This window comes from Nerophis ophidion, linkage group LG22 (assembly GCF_033978795.1).
Source record: "Nerophis ophidion isolate RoL-2023_Sa linkage group LG22, RoL_Noph_v1.0, whole genome shotgun sequence".
NCBI classification, from domain to species: domain Eukaryota; kingdom Metazoa; phylum Chordata; class Actinopteri; order Syngnathiformes; family Syngnathidae; genus Nerophis; species Nerophis ophidion.
This window is the reverse complement of record NC_084632.1, coordinates 2,984,079-3,000,163: the sequence shown is the minus strand read 5'-3', so window position 1 is coordinate 3,000,163 and position 16,085 is coordinate 2,984,079. Positions and strand designations below refer to the sequence as shown.

At 37.6% G+C, this 16,085-nt stretch overlaps 1 protein-coding gene across 1 annotated transcript in view; it reads right to left on the bottom strand.

Moving 5' to 3' along the window:
• Window positions 1-4,059: 4,059 nt before the first annotated feature.
• The window catches only part of mcoln2 (mucolipin TRP cation channel 2), a 42,027-nt gene continuing 30,001 nt past the window's right edge, over window positions 4,060-16,085 (bottom strand). The window contains exons 12-14 of the mRNA XM_061882995.1: window positions 11,942-12,148; window positions 9,630-9,763; window positions 4,060-5,194 (exon numbers count right to left, since the gene is read on the bottom strand). Coding sequence (XP_061738979.1) covers window positions 5,158-5,194; window positions 9,630-9,763; window positions 11,942-12,148 — 378 coding nt within the window. The 3' untranslated portion in view covers window positions 4,060-5,157. The remainder of the gene's footprint in view (window positions 5,195-9,629; window positions 9,764-11,941; window positions 12,149-16,085) is intronic.

Genomic DNA, 16,085 nt, shown 5'->3' with positions numbered 1-16,085 from the left:
TGAGTTAGTGCGCCGCTGGGATTCCTCCGCGCTCTCCTCGCCTGCAAGCTGTCACACCTACGCGCATGCGCATCGCAAATGGTTTGTCATATAAAGAAGTTCTGCAGTCTCACCTGTGAGATAACATTCATGCTCTTTGGGGCGGAGACTGTCTTCTTATATATATATATATATATATATATATATATATATATATATATATATATTATATATATATTTTTTTGTTTTCTACCGCTTGTCCCTCTCAGGGTCACGTTGGGCTGGAGCCTATCCCAGCTGCATACGGGCGGGAGGCGGGGGACACTCTGGAAAGGGTGTACTCCACATTCACACACTTGGGACCATTTAGTGTTGCCAATCAACGTGTCCCCAGGTGCATGTCTTTGCAGGTGGGAGGGGCCAGTTCTTCCGAGGTGGGAGGAGCCTGTCCCCATGTGCACGTTTTTGGAGGTGGAAGGGGGCTGTTCTCAGTTGTATGTCTTCGGAAGTGGGAGGGGCATGTCCCCAGGTGCACGTCTTCGGAGGTGGGAGGAGCCTGTCCCCAGGTGCAGTCTTTGGAGGTAGGAGGGGCCAGTTCCCAGGTGCATGTCTTTGGAGGTGGGAGGGGCCAGTCCACAGGTGCAGTCTTTGGAGGTAGGAGGGGCCAGTTCCCAGGTGCAGTCTTTGGAGGTGGGAGGGGTCAGTTCCCAGGTGCATGTCTTTGGACGTGGGAGGGGTCAGACCCAAGGTGCACGTTTTTGAAGGTGGGAGGGGCCTGTTCTCAGTTGTATGTCATCGGAAGTGGGAGGGGCATGTCCCCAGGTGCACGTCTTCGGAGGTGGGAGGAACCTGTTCTCAGGTGCAGTCTTTGGAGGTGGGAGGGGCCAGTTCTCAGGTGCAGTCTTTGGAGGTGGGAGGGGCCAGTTCCCAGGTGCATGTCTTTGGACATGGGAGGGGCCAGTTCCCAGGATGCACATTTTTGGTGGTGGGAGGGGCCTGTTCTCAGTTGTATGTCTTCGGAAGTGGGAGGGGCCTGTTCTCAGTTGTATGTCTTCGGAAGTGGGAGGGGCATGTCCCCAGGTGCATGTCTTCGGAGGTGGGAGGAGCCTGTCCTCAGGTGCAGTCTTTGGAGGTGGGAGGAGCCTGTCCTCAGGTGCAGTCTTTGGAGGTGGGAGGGGCCTGTTCTCAGTTGCATGTCTTCAGAAGTGGGAGGGGCCAGTCCCCAGATGCATGTTTTTGGAGGTGGGAGGGACCTGTTCTCAGTGGTATGTCTTCGGAAGTGGGAGGGGCATGTCCCCAGGTGCACGTCTTCGGAGGTGGGAGGAGCCTGTCCTCAGGTGCAGTCTTTGGAGGTGGGAGGGGCCTGTTCTCAGTTGCATGTCTTCAGAAGTGGGAGGGGCATGTCCCCAGGTGCACGTCTTTGGAGGTGGGAGGAGCCAATCCTCAGGTGCAGTGTTTGGAGGTGGGAGGGGCCTGTTCTCAGTTGCATATCTTCGAAGGTGGGAGGAGCCTATCCCCTTATATATATATATATGTGTATACACACTCTTTTTTAAACACTGAAAAAATCGGTAGATTTTACTGTAAAAAAAATAGTGTTTTTTTTAAAACAACAGTAAATAAGGAAACATCCACTGTTTTTTTTTTCAGTTTTTTTTTTTACAATAAAATGTGCTATAATTTTTCAGTTTACAGTAATAAAATCCTAAAACAGCAACCATAGATTTTACACACAAAAAAATAGCAGCTCAGTTATCAGAATTTTAATTGATGAAACCAGTGGCAGAGTTTGTCCAATTGACAGTAATATGCTGTAAAACCACTGTAAATGTTACGGTAAAATGTATTTGAACAAAATAAATCTTTGTAAAGTATGATAATATAATATTTGTGGCGATATTGGGTAATATTACAAGGTATGCAACTTCATGCAGTACACATATGTCATAATGAAATGAAGGAAAAGTAAAAGTACCTTATTGACTTATGTCCATATTGTGATATTGACATTTGATTGAATACAAATAAAAACAGGTGTCACACTGTAACTCGCACTTCTGTACTGGAATGTCAGACATGTTTTTGAAAGGATGCATCTGCACCTTGCAAATTCCACATTCTTCCCACTGCAGGCTTGAAACTACTTTTATTCAAATCAAACATGTTTTCATCTTAATAAAAACGGTGCACTTGAAGAGTTTAAAACCAAGCATATTTCTTCCATGATAAATGGCCTTAGCGGCGGTTCCCAAACTTTAATGAGGCAAGGCACTTCTTTCACACCTGACTTCTGTAGAAATACTGCCATCTAGTGGAGGAGCATTTAATTGTCGCTTAGCGTCACTGCAATAGTTACATGAAAATATACACTATTTATATTTGTCCTCACAATAGTCTTTTTTGGAGCAATTTGGTGCAATTAGATAGTGTGCCACGGCACAGTGGTTGGGAATTATTGCAAGTGTCAAATGGAAAACCTTAAAGGACCCCAGAGAGTACACTTCAAATGTCAAATATACAAGGCGGACTCAACATTTTGTCGGATACAGACATACATGCGTATACAAATACATACACACACATATATACATATGTACATACATACATACATATATATACATACATACGTACGTACGTACATACATACATATATACAGACATACGTAGGTATACAAATACATACGTACATACATACATACACACACATATGTATATACATAAATACACACACATATATACATACGTACATACATATACATACATATGTATATATATATATACATGCGTATATACATATACGTATATACATATATATACACATACGTATATACATATGTATATATACATACATATATACATACGCATATACATATATACATACGCATATACATATATACATACGCATATACATATATATACATACGTATATACATATATATACATACGTATATACATATATATACATACGTATATACATATATATACATATATATATATACATACGCATATACATATATATACATATATATATATACATACGCATATACATATATATACATACGTATATACATATATATACATACGTATATAAACATATATATATATACACATACGTATACATATCATTATTTCTTCTAGATTTTCAAGAAATGTTTTTTAAAAGAAATTCAAAAGACTTTGAAATAAGATTTAAATTTGATTCTACAGATTTTCTAGATTTGCCAGAATATTTTTTTTTATTTTAATCATAATAAGTTTGAAGAAATATTTCACAAATATTCTACGTCGAAAAAACAGAAGCTAAAATGAATAATTAAATTAAAATGTATTTATTATGCTTTACAATAAAAATAAATAAATTTTACTTTACATTGATTTAAATTGTCAGGAAAGAAGAGGAAGGAATTTAAAAGGTAAAAAGGTATATGTGTTTAAAAATCCTAAAATCATTTGTAAGGTTGTATTTTTTCTCTAAAATTGTCTTTCTGAAAGTTATAAGAAGCAAAGTAAAAAAATAAATGAATTTATTTAAACAAGTGAAGACCAAGTCTTTAAAATTTTTTCTTGGATTTTCAAATTCTATTTGAGTTTTGTCTCTCTTAGAATTAAAAATGTCGAGCAAAGCGAGACCAGCTTGCTAGTAAATTAATACAATTAAAAAAAATAGAGGCAGCTCACTGGTAAGTGCTGCTATTTGAGCTATTTTTAGAACAGGCCAGCGGGTGACTCATCTGGTCCTTACGGGCACTGCCTTGGTGACCCCTGGTTTAAGCCAAGTGGTCTGCAGTGGCTCAGCGACCAAGACGGCTGCAGTGAACTCAGAGTTGTATGTTTGACCTCAGTTTCCCTCTCTTATAAGAACTAAGGCTAAGGCTAAGGCTAACGAGCTCCGTCTGCCCGCCACCATTAGACAGCAGCCCGTGTCCACCATCACAGACCAGAGTGTTGCTGCCCATCTAATGTCTCTTCTGCCCTTGGGGACTTGGAACCAGAACTGTAACAGTTTCCAAAAGTGGGCTGTATCTTCCCTCACTGGTGTTAGGGAGTAGTGTGTGAAATAAGTAAAGGTGTGACATCACAGACATCAGACTTTGTTTTTACTTTGCAATAATTCATTGTAAACAAGATAAAGTAAGATTCTCACACACAAACACAAGTGCAGTTCTTTTTCAGCATCTGTGCACACAAGAGTCAGCCTGATGGCCGACAACATCTGCTGAGACTTGAAGATGTCTCTCTTGCACACACACTTTGTACCTGCTGGACTAAGACTTGAAGATGTCTCTCTTGCACACACACTTTGTACCTGCTGGACTAAGACTTGAAGATGTCTCTCTTGCACACACACTTTGTACCTGCTGGACTAAGACTTGAAGATGTCTCTCTTGCACACACACTTTGTACCTGCTGGACTAAGACTTGAAGATGTCTCTCTTGCGCACACACTTTGTACCTGCTGGACTAAGACTTGAAGATGTCTCTCTTGCACACACACTTTGTACCTGCTGGACTAAGACTTGAAGATGTCTCTCTTGCACACACACTTTGTACCTGCTGGACTAAGACTTGAAGATGTCTCTCTTGCACACACACTTTGTACCTGCTGGACTAAGACTTGAAGATGTCTCTCTTGCACACACACTTTGTACCTGCTGGACTAAGACTTGAAGATGTCTCTCTTGCACACACACTTTGTACCTGCTGGACTAAGACTTGAAGATGTCTCTCTTGCACACACACTTTGTACCTGCTGGACTAAGACTTGAAGATGTCTCTCTTGCACACACACTTTGTACCTGCTGGACTAAGACTTGAAGATGTCTCTCTTGCACACACACTTTGTACCTGCTGGACTAAGACTTGAAGATGTCTCTCTTGCACACACACTTTGTACCTGCTGGACTAAGACTTGAAGATGTCTCTCTTGCACACACACTTTGTACCTGCTGGACTAAGACTTGAAGATGTCTCTCTTGCACACACACTTTGTACCTGCTGGACTAAGACTTGAAGATGTCTCTCTTGCACACACACTTTGTACCTGCTGGACTAAGACTTGAAGATGTCTCTCTTGCACACACACTTTGTACCTGCTGGACTCAGCCACTCACTCACAAGCCAGGGAAGATTGTGTCAAGTCCAGTTGTCTTCCAGCTTCTTTGGGAGGTGAGACTTTTGTCAGCTGATGAGTGTGACTTCATCCTTTTCATGCTGTCTGTGAGGGTCATATTCATAAATGCAGTGATTAGTCAACAGCATAAACAACACAGATTGTAACTTTACAAAGATGGTTTTTAATATGTACTTTCAATGCACTGAAATATGAAATATTAAATATCATCTTCCTATCAGTGGGGGAGAAGATCATCCATTAATCACAGACAGAGGTTTGGATGCAGGAGGAGAAAAAGGGAAAGGTAAACCAACACAGCCATCAAGTAAACCACGGACTTCCTTCAGAGGGACAAATATGTTTTGGAGCAGTAAACTTGTACATAGTATATTATAACATCATTTATTCTATACATAGTATATTATAACATCATTTATTCTATACATAGTACATTATAACATCATTTATTCTATACATAGTACATTATAACATCATTTATTCTATACATAGTATATTATAACATCATTTATTCTATACATAGTATATTATAACATAATTTATTCTATACATAGTATATTATAACATCATTTATTCTACAAATAGTGTATTATAACATAATTTATTCTATACATAGTATATTATAACATCGTTTATTCTATACATAGTATATTGTAACATCGTTTATTCTATACATAGTATATTGTAACATCATTTATCCTCTACATAGTATAACATTTATGTACATAGTAAATTATAACATTATTTGTTGTGTACATAGTCAATTATAACATTTGTTGTGTACATAGTACATTCAAACATTATTTGTTGAGTACATAGTAAATTATAACATTTGTTGAGTACATATTAAATTATAATATTTATCGTGTACATAGTCAATTATAACATTGTTATTGTGCACATAGTAAATTATAATATTTGTTGGGTACATATTAAATTACAACAACATGTTTTGTGTATATAGTAAATTATAACATTTGTTGTCTACATAGTAAATAACATTTTTTATTGTGTACATAGTAAATTATAACATTTGTTGTGCACATAATAAATTATAACATTGGTTGTCTACATAGTAAATCATAACATTATTTATTGTGTACTTAGTAAATTAACATTTATTGTGTATATAGTAAATTAAAACATAACTTATTGTGTTCATAGTAAATTATAAAAGTTGTTTACATAGTAAATTATAAAATTTGTTGTGTACATAGTAAATTATAACATCTATTGTGTACATAGTAAATTATAACATTTGTTGTGTACATAGTAAATTACAATATTTATTGTGTACCTAGTAAATTAAATTTTTATTTATTGTGTACATAGTAAATTATAACATTATTTGTTGTGTACATAGTAAATTATAACATCTATTGTGTACATAGTAAATTAAAAACAAATATTTATTGTGTACAAAGTCAATTATAACATTATTTATTGTGCACAAAGTAAATTCTAAAATGTGTTGTGTACATAGTAAATTATAACATTATTTATTGTGTACATAGTAAATCAACATTTATTGTGTACATAGTAAACTATAACATTGTTTATTGTGTACATAGTAAATCATACAATTTGTTGTGTACATAGTAAATTACAACATCTATTGTGTACATAGTAAATTATAAAATTTGTTGTGTACATAGTAAATTATAACATCTATTGTGTACAAAGTAAATTCTAAAATTATTTTTTGTGTACATAGTAAATTCTAAAATTTGCTGTGTACATAGTAGATCATAACATTATTTGTTGTGTAAATAGTAAATTATAACATCTATTGTGTACATAGTCAATTACAATTATTGTGCACATAGTAAATTAACATTTATTGTGTGTATAGTAAATAACATTATTTATTGTGTACATAGTAAATTATAACATTTGTTGAGTAAATGTTAAATTATGATTATTTATTGTGTACTTAGGAGATTAACATTATTTATTTGTACATAGTTAGCCAATTAGTTTTAAAAAAAGTTAATGATTCATTACACATTTTTACATTAAATACTTAAACACGGACTTGATGTTTTTCTGTGATTTTAGTGCCAATGTTTTTATGCTGTCAATGTTAATGTATAAGATTAATCACAAAAAATGATCGCATTAATCATGAATAAACTATATATATATATATATATATATATATATATATATATATATATATATATATATATATATATATATATATATATATATATATATATATATATATATATGTGTGTATGTGTGTATATGTATGTGTGTATGTACATCTGCACCCTGTTTACAATATAGTAGCAGAAATGTTGAAAATGTGCATTTCATAGTGGACTATTTAAATAAATGACGTACCTTAAAATTGTATTTGTGTCAAAATATTAGGGTATTTCTTCAAGGTCATTAAAGTACACAAGCTAGTAATTGAACTGTGATTCATCCAAACTCAAACGTGTGATTAATCTCATCTCAGAAAGTGGAAATGACATTTTTAGACACATTTTAATTCCAAGGAAACATACATTTGTGCTACAATTTACAGACAAACTTGGAAATAACCCCAAATAATTACTCTCCCGTGCATCTTTCTACATGATGTGAGTGTGTTGCTACTGTACAATATTTACAGTACATCGCTGCATGTCTACATGATGTGAGTGTGTTGCTACTGTACAATATTTACAGTACATCGCTGCATTTCTACATGATGTGAGTGTGTTGCTACTGTACAATATTTACAGTACATCGCTGCATTTCTACATGATGTGAGTGTGTTGCTACTGTACAATATTTACAGTACATCGCTGCATTTCTACATGATGTGAGTGTGTTGCTACTGTACAATATTTACAGTACATCGCTGCATTTCTACATGATGTGAGTGTGTTGCTACTGTACAATATTTACAGTACATCGCTGCATTTCTACATGATGTGAGTGTGTTGCTACTGTACAATATTTACAGTACATCGCTGCATTTCTACATGATGTGAGTGTGTTGCTACTGTACAATATTTACAGTACATAGCTGCATTTCTACATGTGAGTGTGTTGCTACTGTACAATATTTACAGTACATCGCTGCATTTCTACATGTGTGTTGCTACTGTACAATATTTACAGTACATCGCTGCATTTCTACATGTGAGTGTGTTGCTACTGTACAATATTTACAGTACATCGCTGCATTTCTACATGATGTGAGTGTGTTGCTACTGTACAATATTTACAGTACATCTCTGCATTTCTACATGATGTGAGTGTGTTGCTACTGTACAATATTTACAGTACATCGCTGCATTTCTACATGTGAGTGTGTTGCTACTGTACAATATTTACAGTACATCACTGCATTTCTACATGTGAGTGTGTTGCTACTGTACAATATTTACAGTACATCGCTGCATTTCTACATGATGTGAGTGTGTTGCTACTGTACAATATTTACAGTACATCGCTGCATTTCTACATGATGAGTGTGTTGCTACTGTACAATATTTACAGTACATAGCTGCATTTCTACATGATGTGAGTGTGTTGCTACTGTACAATATTTACAGTACATCGCTGCATTTCTACATGATGTGAGTGTGTTGCTACTGTACAATATTTACAGTACATCGCTGCATTTCTACATGATGTGAGTGTGTTGCTACTGTACAATATTTACAGTACATCGCTGCATTTCTACATGTGAGTGTGTTGCTACTGTACAATATTTACAGTACATAGCTGCATTTCTACATGATGTGAGTGTGTTGCTACTGTACAATATTTACAGTACATCGCTGCATTTCTACATGATGTGAGTGTGTTGCTACTGTACAATATTTACAGTACATCACTGCATTTCTACATGATGTGAGTGTGTTGCTACTGTACAATATTTACAGTACATCGCTGCATTTCTACATGATGTGAGTGTGTTGCTACTGTACAATATTTACAGTACATCGCTGCATTTCTACATGTGAGTGTGTTGCTACTGTACAATATTTACAGTACATCGCTGCATTTCTACATGATGTGAGTGTGTTGCTACTGTACAATATTTACAGTACATCGCTGCATTTCTGCATGATGTGAGTGTGTTGCTACTGTACAATATTTACAGTACATCGCTGCATTTCTACATGATGTGGGTGTGTTGCTACTGTACAATATTTACAGTACATCGCTGCATGTCTACATGATGTGAGTGTGTTGCTACTGTACAATATTTACAGTACATCGCTGCATGTCTACATGATGTGAGTGTGTTGCTACTGTACAATATTTACAGTACATCGCTGCATTTCTACATGATGTGAGTGTGTTGCTACTGTACAATATTTACAGTACATCGCTGCATTTCTACATGATGTGAGTGTGTTGCTACTGTACAATATTTACAGTACATCGCTGCATGTCTACATGATGTGAGTGTGTTGCTACTGTACAATATTTACAGTACATCGCTGCATTTCTACATGATGTGAGTGTGTTGCTACTGTACAATATTTACAGTACATCGCTGCATTGATCATACCGTGCACAGCAGCAGATGAGCGGGTATCCAAAGTGGACGTCTGGTTGTCTGCTCCCCTCTGAAGCTGTGATATCCTTCTGATCGTGGAGGAACTTATGCAGGTCTGTCAGCGGGAAGCCATCTTTCTGGTAGTTCTGGTAGAAGGAAGGTGAAAATGCAACTTTTACTTGTGTGCACATCTGATATGATACCAATATAGTGTCAATCTGGAATCAGACGTACAGAAGTAGTTGTGTTAAACACTAACCTATTAATTATTAACCCACTGCAATAGACGTATGCTGTCTTCAAGTTGAAGTGGAGTGGTAATTGTTTTTGTTTTTTTTTAGCAACATAATAAAGTTCATGACGCAGCAAGTTGAAAGTAGCGGACACGTTTGTTACTGGATACTTTGTCTTTGTAAATAATATGCAACTATAAATATTTCATGCTTGTGTAAAAATGTGCTGTTTTATTGTTGGATGACTATTGTGTACGTCTAGCTTGTGTGCTATTGTGTGCTAAGCTGCTGTGTAGCTGCTAGCTCCTAGTAGGCTATACTCTTTGTAAAAGACTAGTAAAATAGAAGAAAGTGTGTGCTTATTTGTGGACATTTAAATATTAACTGGCTGTCCAGCTTTGCACAAGTAAACACGCCGCAGGACTGCTTGTATCGCACATGATATCACACACAAGTAAACACGTCACAGGGCTGCTTGTATCGTACATGATATCACACACAAGTAAACACCCTAGTATCGCACATGTTATCACACACAAGTAAACACGTCATAGGGCTGCTTGTATCGCACATGATATCACACACAAGTAAACACGTCACAGGGCTGCTTGTATCACTCATGACATCACACACAAGTAAACACACCACGGGACTGCTTGTATCGCACATAATATCACACACAAGTAAACACGCTTGTGTCACACACAAGTCAACACGCCGCAGGACTGCTTGTATCGCACATGACATCACACACAAAATAAACATGCCGCAGGACTGCTTCTATCGCACATGATATCACACACAAGTGAACACGCAGCAGGACTGCTTGCATCGCACATGGTATCACACACAAGTAAACACGTCACAGGGCTGCTTGTATCGTACATGATATCACACACAAGTCAACACGCCGCAGGTCTGCTTTTATTGCACAGGATATCACACACAAGTCAACACGCCGCAGGTCTGCTTTTATTGCACAGGATATCACACACAAGTAAACACGCTTGTATCACACGTTATCAGACACAAGTCAACACGCCGCAGGACTGCTTGTATCACACGATACACACAAGTAAACACACTTGTATCGCACGTGGTATCGCACACAAGTAAACACGCCGCAGGACTGCTTGTATCGCACATGACATCACACACAAAATAAACACGCCGCAGCACTGCTTCTATCGCACATGGTATCACACAGAAGTAAACATGCCGTAGGACTGCTTGTATCGCACATGATATCACACACAAGTAAACACGCTACAGGACTGCTTCTATCGCACATGATATCACACAGAAGTAAACATGCCGCAGGACTGCTTGTTTCGCACATGATATCACACACAAGTAAACATGCCACAGGACTGCTTCTATCGCACAGGATATCACACACAAGTAAACACGCCGCAAGACTGCTTGTATCGCACATGGTATCACACACAAGTAAACACGCTTGTATCGTACATGATATCACACACAAGTAAACACGCTTGTATCGCACATGATATCACACAAGTAAACACGTCACAGGGCTGCTTGTATCGTACATGATATCACACACAAGTAAACACACCGCAGGATTACTCGTATCGCACAAGGTATCAGACACAAGTAAACACGCTGCAGGATTACTTGTATCGCACATGATATCACACACAGTAAACACGCCGCAGGACTGCTTTTATCGCACATGGTATCACACACAAGTAAACACGCCGCAGGACTGCTTGTATTGCACATGATATCACGCACAAAATAAACACGCCGCAGGACTGCTTGTATCGCACATGGTATCACACACAAGTAAACAAGCCACAGGACTGCTTGTATCACACATATCACACACAAGTAAACACGCAAACAGGACTGCTTGTATCGCACATGGTATCACACACAGGTAAAAACACTGCAGGACTGCTTGTATCGCACATGGTATCACACATAAGTAAACATGCCGCAGGACTGCTTTTATCACATGATATCACATTTTACATGCAAGATGATATTGGCTGATATCGCTCTGATATCAATGTTTTCAGGCCTGCTGGTGCTGATGCAGCAGTAAAAAGAATAAAAGGTAAGTACCTTGATGGTCTCGTAGGCGTCTGTGATGAGGGCGATGAAGAGCGACAGCACCATGTAGATGAAGAGCGAGATGAAGGAGTAGAGGTAAGCACGACTGAAGAGCCACACCAGCGTGTTCTTGTCCTTCAGCTGGGCGAAGGTGGTGAACATGTCGTCGCCGTTCAGCAAAGAAAACAGACACTCTGCCACCAGACTCAGGCCCTCAAACTAGAAGAAGCCCACAAAAACAGTCATTCATCGTTATCAACACTTGTCCCTCCACATCCTGGTATCGGCCATCTACAAACCCTGTTTCCATTGGAGTTGGGAATTTGTGTTAGATGTAAATATAAACAGAATACAATGATTTGCAAATCCTTTTCAACCCATATTCAGTTGAATATGCTACAAAGACAACATATTTGATGTTCAAACTTATAAACATTTTTTTTTTTTTGCAAATAACTTAGAATTTCATGGCTGCAACACGTGCCAAAGTAGTTGGGAAAGGGCATGTTCACCACTGTGTTACATCACCTTTTCTTTTAACAACACTCAATAAACGTTTGGGAACTGAGGAAACTAATTGTTGAAGCTTTGAAAGTGGAATTCTTTCTCATTCTTGTTTTATGTAGAGCTTCAGTCCTTCAACAGTCCGGGGTCTCTGCTGTCGTATTTTACACTTCATAATGTGCCACACATTTTTGATGGGAGACAGGTCTGGACTGCAGGCGGGCCAGGAAAGTACCCGCACTCTTTTTTTACGAAGCCACACTGTTGTAACACGTGGCTTGGCATTGTCTTGCTGAAATAAGCAGGGGCGTCCATGATAACGTTGCTTGGATGACAACATATGTTGCTCCAAAACCTGTATGGACCATTCAGCATTAATGGTGACTTCAGAGATGTGTAAGTTACCCATGCCTTGGGCACTAATACACCCCCATACCATCACAGATGCTGGCTTTTCAACTTTGCGCCTATAACAATCCGAATGGTTATTTTCCTCTTTGTTCCGGAGGACACCATGTCATCTGTTTCCAAATACAATCTGAAATGTGGACTCGTCAGACCACAGAACACTTTTCCACTTTACATCAGTCCATCTTAGATGAGCTCGGGCCCAGCCAAGCCGGCGGCGTTTCTGGGTGTTGTTGATAAATGGGTTTTTGCTTTGCAGAGATCTTTAACTTGCACTTACAGATTTAGCGACCAACTGTAGTTACTGACAGTGGTTTTATGAAGTGTTCCTGAGCCCATGCGGTGATATCCTTTACACACTGATGTTGGTTTTTTATGCGGTACCGCCTGAGGGATCAAAGGTCCGTAATATCATCGCTTACGTGCAGTGATTTCTCCAGATTTTCTGAACCTTTTGATGATTTTACGGACCGTAGATGGTAAAATCCCTAAATTCCTTGCAATAGCTCGTTGAGAAATGTTGTTCTAAAACTGTTTGACAATTTGCTTACAAAGTGGTGACCCTCACCCCATCCTTGTTTGTGAATGACTTAGCATTTCATGGAAGCTGTTTTTATAGCCAATCATGGCACCCACCTGTTTCCAATTAGCCTGCACACCTGTGGGATGTTCCATATAAGTGTTTGATGAGCATTCATCAACTTTATCAGTATTTATTGCACGTGTTACTGGCATCAAATTCAAAAGTTAATGATTATTTGCAAAAAAAATTAAAAGTTTATGAGTTTGAACATCAAATATGTTGTCTTTGTAGCATATTCAACTGAATATGGGTTGAAAAGGATTTGCAAATCATTGTATTCTGTTTATATTTACATCTAACACAATTTCCCAACTCATATGGAAACGGGGTTTGTAATAGCGGCACATGATGGCATATTTTGTATTTCTGTCTTAAAAACAGGGGTTTGACAAAAAAGGACATAAAACATAAAACAATTCAAATATAAAAATGGTAACCCTAACTGATAACTGTATCTGAACCGGATATTTAAGCGTTGAATAATAATGATTATATTCATTGAGGTACACACATATGATAATAAACACAGCAGTCCATAAAACTGGACTGCAGTCCTAAAAAAGAAGAACCAGCATCAAACTCAGAGACCAGAATGTTCCTCCAGCATATGATAAGATCTAACATTCTACTAAAGTATGAACACAGCACAACTTCCTGTTTATTGCTGAAGTAAATACTCTCCCAGCATGGTGCACACCTCAACTATGTTGGAAAACATCAGCCAGCAGACTCAGAGAAACCAAAGCACCAACGATGGCACTTGAACGGAGACATTTTTGAAAACTCCCACAGCAGACTTCAATGTCAGAGAGTCCCAACTAAAAGTGGAAATATGTCACAACTACATTGGAGAAGATATGTGAGTAAATGCTGACATCTTGTGTCAACACTCGGTATTACAGTACATATCATACCACAATTTCCATGCAATTTATGAATTTACACAATTCTCAGTATTTATCCAAAACACAATAAAAACAAACTGTACTTTTGAACTGACTACTTTATTGAAAATTGTTTAATATCAGCGAGCAGCCACACATTTAAATTTTAGTATGAGCTGCCAAGAGGTAACTGTTCATTTTAGCAAGAACAGCAGTGTTTTATAACCTCACAGTATATCAATGTTTATAAATAACAATAGTCAACTATTTGACATTGTAACAAGAACAGCAGTATTCAATAACCTCACAGTATATTCAATGTGTATAAATATGATCATAAATAACAACAATAGTCAACTATTTGACATTGTAACAAGAACAGTAGTATTCTATAACCTCACAGTATATACAATATTTATAAATATGATCATAAATAACAACAATAGTCAACTATTTTAAATTGTAACAAGGACAGCAGTATTCAATAACCTCACAGTATATTCAATGTGTGTAAATATGATCAGAAATAACAACAATAGTCAACTATTTTACATTGTAACAAGGACAGTAGTACCGCCTGAATGCAGCTGAGATAGGCTCCAACACCCCCCGCTACCCTGAAAGGGACAACAGTAGAAAAATGGATGGATGGATGGATGGATAAATATAATCATAAATAACAATAAGTTTTAGGTACAATAGGTACCAACAGAGGATTTTGCGAGTTGTAGTTCATTTTCAGCCTGGCCAACACTGCAGAGCGCCCAAAAAAAAACTACACAGACCAAGTTTTAGTGTGATTTCATCAGACATCATGGTATTATTGTGTGTGACAATCATTGGTACATTAACTTTAACTTAATTATTGAAACATCCAATATCGTTATTACTCTAGCAGGCTTCAAATATATTTTCCTGGTGATGGTTTATAAAAGGAGCTTCTAATATTGCTCGTATTCCCCACGGTCTGCAGTGTCTGCACTCCCACCGGACACTTAACCTCCACGCCGTGTGGCTCTGTGTCGGCTCGGGAACTTGAAAGACGAAGGTGGCGTACTATGCTTTGCAGTACGGTTTTCACCATTTTCTCTATATTCCTTCAAAACCGCTGTAAAACAACACCTCCAGGCAACTTCAACCCTTTACTGATACCCTCCTCCATTCACATCCCATCTCCCTGGATTATAAATAACCTAACGTAAATAATCAAATGTACTTCTAATGTATATACTTGTTCTTATGCTATGTGAACTCACTATGTTCTCTGCTGGCTGTACATATCCTACTAAATAAGACCTACACTGTTTCAATGTCCATTTTGAAGTTGATGACTGAAGTACTGATATCAACCAAAGCTCCTCATCCCACCCCCCGGATTGTAAATAATGTAAATACTTCAATGTATATACTATGATGATTAACTTGTGTGATGACTGTATTATGTTGATAGTATATATTTGTACCATGAATTGATTAAAGGGGAACATTATCAGCAGACCTATGTAAGCGTCAATATATACCTTGATGGTGCAGAAAAAAGACCATCTATTTTTTTTAACCGATTTCCCAACTCTAAATGGGTGAATTTTGGCGAATTAAACGCCTTTCTGTTTATCGCGCTGGAGGCGATGACGTCAGAATGTGACGTCGCCGAGGTAACACACCCACCATTTTCATTTTCAACACATTACAAACACCGGGTCTCAGCTCTGTTATTTTCCGTTTTTTTGACTATTTTTTGGAACCTTGGAGACATCATGCCTTGTCGGTGTGTTGT